Here is a 14345-nt window from a genome sequence, read left to right on the forward strand (position 1 = left end):
TTTGAAAATTTTTATTTATTTTTTAAATTTATTATTAATTTCAGTAAAAATTTACAGAGACTTTGGATTTCCATTCATCCCTTGTTGCACTTTTCTCCCCTCCTAACCCTCCCCCCTAGTACACTATCCTCTTGTAAAAGTAAAACAAAAACCACTCCACCATGTAGCCTTTGCTCTGGACACCTGTTATGACAAAATACCTAATCACATATCCCTTTTAAACAGTTTTCTCCCTCATCTATTTCAATGCAGTATACATTATTGTACCCATCTTTCTCAGTCTCCTCCCCAACCCCGATGTCAGACCTGTTTTACAACAGTGGCACCATGTAGTATTTGTCCTTTTGTGACTGAGATACTTTACTCAGCATAATGTCCTCCAGGGTCACTCATTTTGAATAATATTGCATGAGTTCCTTGTTTTTCAATACAGCATAGTATTTCATTGTGTGAATATACCACAGCTTCTCTATCCATTTTTTTTTGTTTGTTGATGGACACTTAGGATGTTTCCAACTCCTTGCTATTGTGAACAAAGCTGCAACAAACATGGGTATGCATATATCTTCATGGATATCAGTTATGGTCTCTTTGGGGTATATTCCCAGTAATGGAATTAGTGGGTCAAATGGTATCTCTATTTGCAACTTTTTGAGAAAGTGTCATACCACCTTCCACAGTGGTTGCACCATTTTACACTTCCACCAACAGTGAATAAGGGTTTCAGTTTCTCCACAACCTCGCCAGCATTTGTTGCTTGCTGTTCTGTTAAATTTTGCTATTCTGACTGGGGTGAGATGATATCTCATAGTTGTAGGGTACTCTCCTGAATAGCACCTAACAACAAAACAATAACAGTAAACAAGCCAACAAAAAAAAGTAAGCAGAAATTTAAAAGAGACAAAGAAGACTTAATTAAGACACACACAAAACAATAAAATAGCAAGAGTAAGTAACTTTTAATCAGTAGATACAGTGATCATAAATAGACTAAATGCTCAAATCAAAAGGAAGGGAGCAGCAGAATCAATTAAAAGAAATCAACCAAAAAACCATGATAAGAGACACACCTTAAAACCAAGGACACAAATAGAATGAAAGAGTAAAGACAGAAAACAATGCCATTGAAACAACCAAAAGAGAGATAAGGTTGTTGTTATTGTTGTTGTTGGGTGCCATCAAGTCAGATATAACTCATTGTAATCCTATGAACAACAAATTTGAACCCTGTCCTGTTTTGTGCCATCCTCATCATCTCTGCCAAACTTGAGCCCATTGCTGCAGTCTCTATGTCAGTCCATCTGGTTGAGGGCCTTTCCCTGACCATCACCTTTCCAAAGAATAACCTATCCTAGCCTACAATATGTGAAATGCAGCTTCACCATCCTTGTCTCCAAGGAGCTCTCTGGCTGCCTTTTACTCAAGATACACGTGTATTCTTTTGGCACTCCAGGGAGTATTTAGTATTCTTACCCAACACCACTACTCAAAGGCATCAATTCTTTTCCTGAATCTTTATTCATTGTCCAGCTTTCAGATAGATGTATAGCCAAGTGATTGAAAAGACCCTAGCCTGAATCAAGGGCATCTTAGTCTTCAAATTTACATCATTGTTCCTCAGTTATTTGGAGAGGTCCCTAATAGCAAATTTGCCCAATTTAATACATATCTTGATCTTCCGACTGCTGATTCCAAGGATTTTTGTATATCCAAGTAAGATGAAATCATTGACTGCTTTAATCTTTTCTCCATCTGTCGTGATGATATCAATGGATTGATCCAGTGGTAAGGATTTTTGTCTTCTTGACACTGAGATGCAATCCACATCAAAAGCTGTAGTCTTTGATCTTCTGCAGCAAATGTTTCAAGTCCTCCTCACTTTAAAAGCAAGATTTTATCATCTGTAAAACACAGGCTGTTGATGAGTCTTCCTCTGATCCTGAAGCTACATTCTTCATAGAGTCCAGCTTCTCGTCATACAGGTATGGAGAAAGTATACAACCCTGAAGCACACCTTTCCTGACTTTAAACCATCCAATGTTCCCTTGCTTTGTTCGCATCATAGTCTCTTGGACTAGATGCAAGTTTCATCTGAGCATAAATAAGTTTTCTGGGATTCCTATTCTTCTCAATGTTAGCCAAGGTTTGTTATGATTCACACAGTCAAATGGCTTGATATAGCCAATAAAGCACAAACAGACATTCTTCTAGTATTCTTGACTTTCAGCCAGAATCCATCTGACATCAGCACTGATTTCCTGATGTCACAGTCTCTTCTAAATCCTAGTTGAACTTCTGGATGTGCTCTATGCACTATTCTAGCCATTTTTGAATGGGTTTCAGCTGTATTTTGCTTACATGTGATATTAATGATATTGGTTTATGATTTCCTCTTTCTCTTGGATCACCTTTCTTGAGAATGGAAAGAAATATGGATCTCTTCAAGCCAGTCAGACAGACAACTGTCCTCCAAATTTCCTGGCCTAGACTGGAAATATAGAAATATTTCCAGGACCTAAATATATGAAATAAACCCTGATAGGAAGACTGAACACTGAAGGGAGACATGGATCCAGTTACAGTTGGAGACGTCAGTACAATACTACTTTCAGAACTAGCCAGGACATCTAGAAAGAAGACCAACAAGAAACAAAAGGACCTGAGTGGTGTTATAAGCCAATTAGACGTAAAAAAAAAGCCACATGTAGAGAACTCTGTGATGAGGAGGATGGCACAGCATAGTAGAGGGAGCCCTCCAGCAGGTTCCCAGAGACTGTGAAGTGCATGAGAGAAGGTTCCCCCATCTTTCTCCCTCTGGAGCAGTTGGTGGATTTGAGGTGCCCTCTTTGGCTTGACAGCACAACTGCTTCCCATGAGACCACCAGAACAGTGACTTTATTAATCAGTGACCTCATCCATATGTTAACTCCTCTATTAATAAATACAGTTACAAAAATAATGATAGATTTGAAATGAAACAAATTCAAGTTTCGAATAAGCAATAATTTGACATGGCCAACATCTAGGAAGGTACTTAATTTCAGACAGGTGCCAAGCATAGCACCTAGACCCACAGTGAGGGTACAGGGAGTTCTGGTAGCCTCGTGGTAAAGAGCTGCACTGCCATCCTGAAGGCACACAGTTCAAATCCACCAGTTGCTCTTCAATTTATTGCCTCTGCAAACACACTGGATGGTCAGCTGTGGGTTGGTTCCAACTCAATGGTACATAACAACAATGTTGGTGAAGGTGAAAAAACATTACATATAGCGGAATATTTCCAATTTAGGGGCAACATGTATGACAACAACACAAATCTATTTGCAACTGAGTTTTTAGAAGCAAAAAGGTAGATATTTTATAAACTGAAAATATATAGCTAAATGTGTGTATACGTACAAAAGGGGTTACTTGATTGACTTTTCCATTTCGACTTCAAGGTTTGGATCCTGGCATACAGCATAAACACAGTCTTCTTATCTTCAGTTTTAATCCCTATCTTCTCTGCCTTGTGGTGGCCCAGTGCTTCAGAATAGAAAGAGTTGACATTTCTGAAGCAAGTGATTTGTCAGATCTGTCTTCCCAGGCACCCATAGGTGGGTTCAAACAGCCAATTTTATGGCTAGTAGTTTAATGCATACGTCAGAATTGACTTATGCAACAAGAATGTTTCTATCACTTTGAGTTTCCTTGGCTGAGGCCTCTCCCCTCTCTGAGTCTTGTCATCACCTATCTCTTCCCTCTCTTGCTCCCTGCACCCCCATCACCTCATTTTCTAAGCCCACTCTTCTTCAGTTCCCTTCTCTGTATCCCATCACCTCCCCAGATTTGATAAAAATAGTATTTTCAGTAGAAATCAGAGTCACAAATAAAATGCTATAATTAGGATATTAGATATGGACAAAAATGTGATAAAAATCATAGTTAAGTTGTTAGCTATAAAAGAACTGATTATATTAAAATAATCTTAGGGGGAAAACAAGGAATTATATTGACTTGACTTAATTCCAGGAAATATTTTCAAAATTATTGTAAAAATATATAACAGAACACATGCCACACATGCCAGTTTAACTTTCCAGAAATGTTTTTATGATACTTTGTACATGCTAGCATAGTTCTGGTGATAATAATAGTATTAAGATAATATCTGGGGCTATCATAGTAGAATTATGATGTTCTCTGTATTACAAATGATGGGCTTATTCAAAGTAATGGATGAGAATCTCTCTCTAGAAGCAGCAGAAAATGACAGTTTCCTATTCTTTTTTCCATTCCTGGTAAAGGATCTTGAAACGTCATATCACATCACGGATATCCATGATGCATTGGCGTTATCTGAGGTGGGAAACGAGAGGAAGATGTTCTTGTTTGGAACCCAAGTAACTGAGAATGGCTCAGAATTACCCTCCATCATGCAGGATGTCAAGGACTTGATCGCACACCTGGCTGCGGATGTGCAATGACCATGATCCAGCCTGCTAACTGCTCACGATCTACAAGTCTTCAGGAGTGTTGTCAGGCTTAAAGCCAAACGTTTCCACTTTACAAATAAAAAAGAAGCCGTTTCCCGTGTTCTCAATGTATGGAATATTAACGGTAATGTTAGCTTATTAAAAGCATCTTCTTCTCACATACTTTGGGCATATCAGGAGGGGCAAACCTTGGAAAAAGACATCATGCTGAGGAAGGTGGTGGCTGATGTTATGTGCCCATTGAGTTAATTACAACTCATAGTGACCCTGTGAACAACAGATCTGAACCTTGTCCTATCCTGTGCCATCCTCATCATCTCTGACACAGTTGAGCCCATTGCAGCAGATACTGTGTCAAATCCATTGGTTGAGTGTCTTCCACTCTTCTGGTAGTTAACACACTTATTTATCAGGCTTGGCACTCATGAACAGATCAGAATGGATTATTTTTCTTAAGGAGCATATGTTCCAACTAGGAAGACAATAAGCAGATGAAATAATTACAAATCATGTTGAACTGACAAATTGAGAGAGGAAATAACGATAACATTTTAATGTGAGTTAGAAAGATTTGACTAGGTGATATTCACACCCAGCGCTGGAAGATGGGAAAGATCCAGTATATAAAGGTTGGGAGGAAAGAACTACAGACATTGGGAACAGTGGTAGAGAGAGCTAAAATGGGGAAAAGTTTGGCATGTTGGATAGTAGCCATTGTTAGGTACCATCGAGGTGAGTACAACTCATAGTGACTCAATGAACAAGAGACTGAAGCCTGTCACATGCCATCCTAATCCTCTGACTTACTTGAGCTCATTGCTGCAGTCACTGTATCAATCTATCTAGCTGAGAGTTTTCTGCTCTCTTTCAGTGACCTTTCCAAGCATGATGTCTCTTCCCAAGGAATAGCCTCTCCTAACAATATGCACTAAGTATTTTAGACAAAGCTTCATCGCCTGTGCCTCCAAGGAACACTCTGGCTGTGCTTTTCCCAAGGCATTTGTTTGTTCTTTTGGCAGTCCATGGGATATTCAGCACTGTTCTCCAACTCAGCTCAAAGGCATCAATTCTTCCCCTGTCATCCATATCCACTGTCCACCTCTCAGTTGCAGATGACTGGGAAGACTATGACTTGAATCAGGTGCACCTTAGATTTTGAACTGATGTCATAGACTTTCCCAGTGGTATACACATTCTGATCTCCTGACTGCTGGTACCAGTGGTGTATGTTGACTGTGGATATAAGCAAGATTGAATTGTTAAGCAATTGCAATCTTCTCTCCATCTATCATGATGTCATGATGTGTAATTTACAGCCTCAGACATCCACTGGAAGGTGAGTCACTAGGTTCCGACTCAAATGGCAAATGAGAATGACACCCAGTATTGACACGGTGACTGTGCCAGTGGGGTCAGGTGTGTCGGAGATAGGAAAGGTTGGCTCAGGGTAGGGCAAGGTTCAGAGCCATTGTTCACAGGATCGCTGTGAATTGTAGCATTCTTGGGGTGAGGGAGCACATAACAACACAACAACATGATTTGGGGCCAAAGGCGTAGGCAGTGCCTGAGCTAGAGAGCATCTGAAACCTAACAAAGGCTGAGTGGTGTTGTAACTAGACTAGAAACTGCTTTGTTCTTCCCGTGACTTAGGCCCCACAGCGCTTCTGAGCTGACTCCTAGCTCGGGAGGCAGCTGCCCCCTTACGTCTCTATGGAGGCAGCTCAGCGTGCCCTCCGCAGGGCCGAACCTAGATATTCTTAGGGCTCGTTGCGTCGCCTTGGCAACCGCAGGACGCCTCCAGAGGGCCTGGGCTAGGTGGGCGGCGCGGGGGGCTGGCGCAGAGCCCCAGGGCTCCCGGCCTCCCTAACTCTCCGCCCAAACAGTGAGCCTCCCCGGCGCTGGCCGCTAGAGGGTGCTGCAGGGCACAAATGGAGAATCTAGATTTTGAGGCTTCCTCCACGTTGTCCGGGGCCACCGACGGCTTCTTCGATGCAACAGAAACGTCCTCGGAGTACGAGACCTTCCATAAGCCGCTGGTGCTCAGGTTCTTCCACGTGTTGCGCAAGCCCGAGGAGAAAAAGGGCGAGTTGGCTGAACGGTCAGAGGAGGTCGAAGAGGCCGAGCAATCGGAGGGGCCCTGGGTGTCCAAGGAGCCCTATATGTTCAAGAGGCCATGGGCGTCCGAGGGGCCGTGGGAATCCGAGGATCCTGGGGAGTCTGAGGTGCTTGGAGATTATAGGGAATCTGAGACGGAGGAGCCAGGTGAAGGCGAGTCGGAAGAGTTAGAGACCAGTGAGCTGGACCAGACCAGCGAGGCTCAGGTGCCTTACAGGGTCTATGAGCTGCACAAGCCTCAGGAGACCCAGAAGCTCAACGATGCCCCTTTACTTCCCGGTGCAGTGACTATCGCCCCGCCTGTGAACACTAGGGCTCAGTCACCGGTTCGGCAGTCATCCGAGTCGTCCGGTAGGTGTTGGGGCCCTTCCCTGTCCAGAACCCGAGAACCTAAAGGTGAAAGGTTGCAGCAGAGAGCTCAGACGGTGCCAAAGAAAGGTAAGTTCTGCATCGTTTACTTGCTACTTTGTAGTTACCGCTCTTTGGATCAAGGGGAAAGGGAAGGAAAATTGAGACTCCGGTAATAACACAAATAAGAATGTCTTGCCTGGCTTCTCTCTCCGGCTGGACTAGAGGACCATTTATGACCAGTTTTTGAATGAATTCTCTGCTGTTAGTTATTTCATCCTTTGTGTTGCCACTTCTAACATTACTTCTATCACTTAAGCTTCTATACTTAAGCTTTTGTGTTTATCATCTTTTTTCTTATGGGGAATCTTTCCTTAAATTAGCTGCAATGTGGGGGAAGCAACATTGCATTGTATTAAGTATTCAAAGAGTACATGCCTATACAAATGATTACTTCTCTATGCTCAATGCTCATGGATAGGTAACGGCTGATAGAACTCGGGTATAAACTACATCACACCTGCTCATTTGTGACCCTTCACTTCTGACTCCGCCCAACAATTCTTTTTTATTTATTTATTTTTTAAATTTAGGTTAAGGCCAACAATTCTTCATCTAAGTTGAATGACCACTTTTTATTTCCTGTTCCTTCGGACTAGACTTTACCTAGACTTGAATCTATCATCTATCGTTTCAGCCACTCATTTACAAAATCGTCCATGTCTTCACTGGCTCTTGGGCCGCCCACCAAACTTCTCTTACAGAATTCCAACCCTGGTGAAAAGCTCATCCATCTATGTCTATACTTGAACAGTTGACACTTCTATAAAGTCACACACTCACACAATGACCTTGTTTCAGTTTGATAACCACATATAGCAATCAATTGTCCAGCAAACTCATTTAATCCTCTAGTAAATAAATTTTCCTAATCTCTAAAATCACTACATGCTTTTTTTACTCCTTGACCTCCATATCTTCCACCCGCACAATATGAAAACTCTGTGAGAAAATAAAACCAGTAAGTCATACTATTGCTGTTGTTGTTATGTGCTGTCAAGTCTCCTGTGACACAGTAACCCTGTGTACAACAGCTCTGAACCCTATCCTATCCTGATCTAGTCTGTGTCTGACACACTTAGCCCCAGTGCCATAGTCACTGTGTCAATCCATTTCATCCAAGGTCTTCCTCTCCTGCACTGACCCTCCACCCTTCCAAGCATGATGGACTGATACCTCCTGCCCATGTGCCGAAAGTGTGTGAGATGGAGCTTCAGAAATCCTTGCCTCCAAAGAGCATCTTGTTTTCACCCTCTTAAGGACAGACTTGTTTGTTCTCTTGACAGTCCATGATAGAGTCAACACTCTTTTCCAGCACCACAACTCGAAGGCATCAGTTCTTCTTCTTCTGTCATCCTTAGTCATTGTCCAGATCTTTGATGCATAGCAAGTAGTTGCAAAGACTATGGCCTGAATCAGGTGCACCTTAGACTCCAGACTGACATCGTTGCTCTTTAGCACTTTGGAGAGGACCCTGACAGCAGATTTCCCCCAATTCAGTTAATATTTTTATTTCTTGACTGCTGGTGTCAAGAGTGTTGACTGTGGATCTGAATAAGGTGAAATTGTTAGCAACGTCAGTCTTTTCTTTATCTATCTTTGGGCTGCCAATTGGCCTACTGGTGAGAATCTTGATTTTCTTGATGTTGAGTTTCAATCCATATTGCAGACTACAATCCTTGACCTTCTGCAGCAAACATTTCAGGCAAGCAAGGTTGTGTCATCTCCATAATGTAGGTTGTTGATGAGTCTTCCTCCAATCGTGAGACCACATCTTCCTCATAAAGTCCAGCCTCCTGAATGCTCTGTTCCACATATAGATTGAAAAGTATGAAGACAAGATACATCCTTGACACATTCCTTTTCGAATTTTGAACCATGCAGTGTTTCCTTGCTTTGTTCAGAGGACTGTTTCCTGGTCAAAGTATAGGTTTTTCATGAACACAATCAAGGGTACTGGAATTCCCATTATTCTCAAGGTTAGCCATGATCTAAATTAAGACAGACTAGGAAGAAGGATTGGCCATCAACTTCCAAAGAACAAACCTTAAAAAACCCTATGTTCAATGTTGTTGTTTTGTTGTTATGTGCTGTGAAGTCACCTGCAACTCATAGTGACACTATGTACAACAGCCTTAAACCCTGCTCTACCCTGTGCCAATCTTACTGTCTCTGACACACCTACCACCATTACTCCAGTCACTGAATGAATCCATCTTATCAAGGATCTTCTCTTCTTTCTCTGTCCCTCCACACCCTACCCCCACCTCCCCGCCAAGCATGAGATCCCTCTCCAAGGACTGGTTCTTCCTTGTAACATGCCCAAAGTATGTCAGACAAAATTTCAGAATCCTTGCCTCCAAGGAGCAGTTTGGTCTCACCCTCTCCAGGATGAACCTGTTTGTTCTCTTGGCAGTTCATGGTATATTCGGTATTTTTCTCTAACACCACAACTCAAAGGCATCAATTCACCATCTATCATCTCTAGTCATTGTCCAGCTCTTTGATGCATAGCAAGTAATTGCAAAGACCATGGCCTGTATCAGGCTCACATTAGTCTCCAGACTGACATTGTTGCTCATCATTACTTTGGAGAGGTCTCTGACAGCAGACTTTCCCCAGTGTAATTTCTTTTAATTTCCTGGCTGCTGGTACCAAGAATGTTGACTGTAGAGCCAAGCAAACGAAAGCTGATAACAATCTCAATCTCTTCACCATCTATCATGATGCTGCAATTGGCCTAGTGGTAAGAATCTTTGTTTTCTTGATGTTGAGCTTCAAGCCATATTGAGATCTGTACTCTTTGACCTTCTGCAGCAAGTGCTTCAGGTCTTTCACAGTTTCAGCAAACAGGGTTGTATCATCCACATAATGCAGATTTTTGATGAGTCTTCCTCCAATTCTGATGCCACATTTCTCCCCATAGAGCCCAGCCTCCGAGATTATCTCTTCTGCATATATAGATTGAAAATGTCTAGAGATAGGACACATCCCAGGTGTACACCCTTCCCAATTTTGAACCGTGCAGTGTTTCCTTGCTCTGTTCTGAGGACTACCTCTTGGTCCAAGTGTAAGTTTCTCATAAGCAAAATCAAGTATTCTGGGATTCCCGTTCTTTTCGAAGTCAACCAAACGGTCAAGTACGTTTGCATAGTCAATGAAAGACAGATAGACATTCTTCTGGCACTCCCTGCTTTCACCAAGATCCATCTGACATTAGCTATAATATCTCTAGTTCCATGGCCTCTTCTAAACGCAGCCTGCACCTCTGTCAGTTCTCTGTTCATGTGTTGTTCTAGTCATTTTTGAATAATCTTTGGCAGAATCTTGCTTGCATGTGATATCAATGATTTTGTTTTATAATGTCCACACTCTGTGGGGTCACCTTTCTTTGGAATGGGAACAAATATAGATCTCTTCCAGTCAGTTGACCAGGTGATTGTCCTCCAGATTTCTTGGCACAACTTGATGAGCACGTTCATGGCAGCATCTGTTTATTGAAATATATTAATTGATATGCTGTCAATTCCTGGGGCCCTATTTTTTTGCCTATTCTTTCAGAGCAGCTTGAACTTCTTCCTTCATCACCACGGTCTCTTGCTCATACGTTGTTACATTAAATTCTTCTGTGTCCACCAATTCCTTTGGTACAAGACTCTGTATACTCTTTCCATCTTCTTTTAATGCTTCCTGGATCATTAAATATTCTGTCCAAAGTATCCTTAAGTATTGAAACTTGAGGCTTGAATTTGTTCTTCAGTTCCTTGAGCTTAAGAAATGCTGAGCAGGTTCGGTTCCTTTGATTTTCTGACTCCAGCTCTTTGCACATTTCATTGTAATACGTTATCTTCCCTTGCTGCCCTTCGAAATTGTCTCTTCAGCTCCATAATATCTTGATTTCTTCCCTTTGCTTTGGCTTTTCATCACTCTAATGCAATATTCAGAGTTTCTTCTGACATCCATCTTGGTCTTTTCTTCTTTCCTGTCTTTGTAATGACCTTTTGCATTCTTCCTGGATGATATTCTTGATATCCTCCCACAGTTCATCTAGTCTTTGCTCATTAGTGTTCAAGGCCTCAAATCTGTTCCTGAGATTGTTTTGAAATTCAGATGGGATAGACTGAAGATTAGATTTTGGTTCTGTGGATTTGATTTAATTTTCCTTAGCTTCAGCTTGAACTTGCATATGAGTAGTTGGTGGTTCCACAATCAGCACCTGGCCTAGTTTTCAGAGCTGATAGTGAGCTTCTCCAGTGGTTCTTTCCACAGATGTATTCTATTTGATTCCTCTGTGTACCATCAGGTGAAATTCATGTGTATAGACAGCATTTGTTTTTTATGAAACATAATTGCAATGAATAAGTGTACAACATTGTTGTCATTGATTGCTGTCGAGTGAAGCACAACTCATAGTGACCCTATCAATTAAAGGGCTGAAGTTTTTCTGTACTGTCATTTCTCCAAGTTCATAGAGTTTCCAGAGGCATGTAGTTTAGGAAGTGGATGTCACTCCTGCTTCCAAAGTATGTATATAATCAACATATCTGATTTGACATTTTAACTAGTTCACATTTCTATTTAGCACAGGCAAAAAGAAAAAGAAAGAAAGAAAAAAAAGAAAGCAAAAAAGTTCCAAGGTACTACAAAGTTATGGCATTTAATACACAAGCTTTAGATCACAATTTTATTCTTGTTAACACATCACCCTAAGAAGTGTACAATAGAGCACACTTAAAGTAGACTAGCAGATATGGCTCCTGAGGCTGAGTCCGCATATTGGGACACACAAATGAGGAGGAACAGTTATAAGCAGACACTAATGATTAGAACATGGAATGTGAGAGCACAAATTTAGGAAAATTAGATATTATTAAGAAAGAAATGGAAAGCGACTCTGGTCCTGATGCCTTTGGCCTGTGCCCAGACCTCCAGTCTTGACGCTGCCACCCAGCACCCTCTGATAATGATGCCCTGTGCCCAGAAAACCTGACACTGATGCACGCATGGAGGCAACATGCAGGGGGCACACATGGGTGGGTGACATGTGAGGGGGTGACATACAGGGGGTGACGCTGGAACTTGAATGAGGTTTTTCGTGTATGGGGGGTCACTGCTGTTTGGCTGGATCACATGGGACCCAATAAGCTCAATCAGAAGGGAGAGAGACAGCTGGCGCTTGTTCTTGAAGGGAAAACCAAAGCTTCCTGGTTTTCTAATCAGATCTCTGCTCTCCACCTTGCATCTCCTCACATCCAGTCCATTAACTGCCTTTAGCCCTGAGCACATTGGGCCTAACTGCAGCACTTGTTTGACAGAGGAGGCTGCTTTTACAGGCGTTTTCCCTACCAAACTGAAGCAGATCTTCCCTTGAGTCAGAAGGCAGAGAGAAACCTAGGCAGAGTAGCTGCCTCACCCTCTTCTGGAATGATGATTTCAGATCAGGAGGCTGCTATCACCTCAGATATGAAAAACTCTACCATAGCAATGTCACATAGGAAGCAGGCTAACTCACTCTCCTAACCAAGCCCAAGGCAAGATGTCACCCCCAAAAGGTAACACAGTATCAATGGATTTCCTGAAGCCAGAAAGTCAGATGAAGCTTTCTGAAACAGAGTTTAAAAGAACAAAGATTGAATATTTTTCAATGGGTGAAAGACAAACTTGAAGAATTACAGAACACTGACAGAAAAAACCAGGAGGAGCTTTAAAAAAAAAATCTAAAACAATGGAGATAAAACAAATGAGGCATTAGAGGCTCTGGAAAAACAGGAAACCACAATCCAAACGATGAGGACCAATATTTCAGATGCTGGCAACATGATGGAAGGACACATGAAGAGGGTTGAAGAGATGGAACATAGAACCAGTGAGATAAAGATAGAATTGTCGCCACTCATCTGCTAGAACAAATAGCAGAATCAAAAAGGAAGGAAAAAGAAGAAAACCTAAGAATAATGCAGCACACAATCAAGAGAAATGACATCCTCATCATTGGAATCCCAGAACAGGAAGAAGCAAGTAAAGGCACCGATAATGTTGTATAAGAATTATTAGAAAAAAACTTTTCAGACATAAAGAATAATGAGGAATAATAATAATAGCTGAGAGAACACCATATAGAATAGACCCTAGAAGAAGAACACCAAGACAAATTAGTCAAATTTGCCAGAACCAAAGATAAGGAGAAAATTCTAAAAGCGGCAAGGGAGAAACAGAGAGTAACCTATAAGGGAGAACAAATAAGATTAAATGCCAATTTCTCAGCAGAAATAATGTGATCAAGAAGACAATGGAATGACATATATTGAACACCCAAAGAACACAACTGTCAACCAAGAATATTGTACCCAGCAAAATTGTCCATCAAATATGAAGGAGAGGTCAAGATTTCCCCAGAAAAACAGAACCTAAGGGAGTTTGTAAAAACAAGACCAGTGTTGCAGGAAACACTGAGAGACATCCTTCTTGCAGAGGTGCCACAGAAAGAATCATGGACCAAAGTATGAGCAACAACACCAAAAAGAACTGAAGAGAAAAAGAGTAGCAGATTGGATAAAAAACCAAAACCTATCAAGACACCTGAAAAATGAAGATAAAGAAAGACTAAAAATAAAACGGTGGGAAAAACATACCAAGCAAATGGCAACCAGAATAAAGCAGGAGTAGTGGTATTAATCTCTGATAAAATAGATTTGAATGCAAAAAACATCATAAAGGACAAGAAAGGTCACTATAAAATACTTTAAGGGCCAATAGAACAAGAGGACATAACAATAATAAATATCTATGCACCAAATGAAAGATGTGCAAAATATATAAAAGAAACATTAACAGAACTGAAAAATGAATTAGACAACACTACTATAGTAGTTGGAGACTTCAATGCACCACTTTCAAGACAAGATAGAACTTCCAGGAAGAAACTCAACAAAGATGCTGAAGAATCAAACCACATAATAAACCAACTCGATCTCATTGATATTTATATACTAATGCACCCCCAAAAAGCACAGTATACCTTCTTCTCAAATGTGCATGGAATAATCTCCAGAACAGATCACATTTTAGGTCACAAGGAAAGCATCAATAAATTCAGAAACATAGAAGTAATACAAAGCATCTTCTCAGACCAAAATGCTACAAAATTAGAAATTAATAACAAGACGGTAAAGAAGCAAAAAACCCCTATACATTTGGAAGCTGAACAACACCTTGCTTGAACATGGGTGGGTTGTTGTTGTTGTTATGTGCCGTCGAGTCGTTTGTGACTCATAGTGACCCTATGTACAACAGCCTTAAACCATGCTCTATCCTGTGCCAATCTCATTGCCCCCGACACACCCATCC

At 41.2% G+C, this 14345-nt stretch overlaps 2 protein-coding genes across 2 annotated transcripts in view; both read left to right on the plus strand.

Moving 5' to 3' along the window:
* ARL9 (ADP-ribosylation factor-like 9) overlaps positions 1–4479 on the plus strand; it is a 20531-nt gene extending 16052 nt beyond the window's left edge. The window contains exon 3 of the mRNA XM_006891963.1: positions 4287–4479. Within this exon, the coding sequence (XP_006892025.1) occupies positions 4287–4466 (180 nt within the window). The 3' untranslated portion in view covers positions 4467–4479. The remainder of the gene's footprint in view (positions 1–4286) is intronic.
* Positions 4480–6403: 1924 nt separating this feature from the next.
* The window catches only part of THEGL (theg spermatid protein-like), a 101636-nt gene continuing 93694 nt past the window's right edge, over positions 6404–14345 (plus strand). The window contains exon 1 of the mRNA XM_006891971.1: positions 6404–7028. Within this exon, the coding sequence (XP_006892033.1) occupies positions 6404–7028 (625 nt within the window). The remainder of the gene's footprint in view (positions 7029–14345) is intronic.

This window comes from Elephantulus edwardii, unplaced genomic scaffold (assembly GCF_000299155.1).
Source record: "Elephantulus edwardii isolate Elephantulus edwardi_28Jun2011 unplaced genomic scaffold, EleEdw1.0 scaffold00107, whole genome shotgun sequence".
NCBI classification, from domain to species: Eukaryota; Metazoa; Chordata; class Mammalia; order Macroscelidea; family Macroscelididae; genus Elephantulus; species Elephantulus edwardii.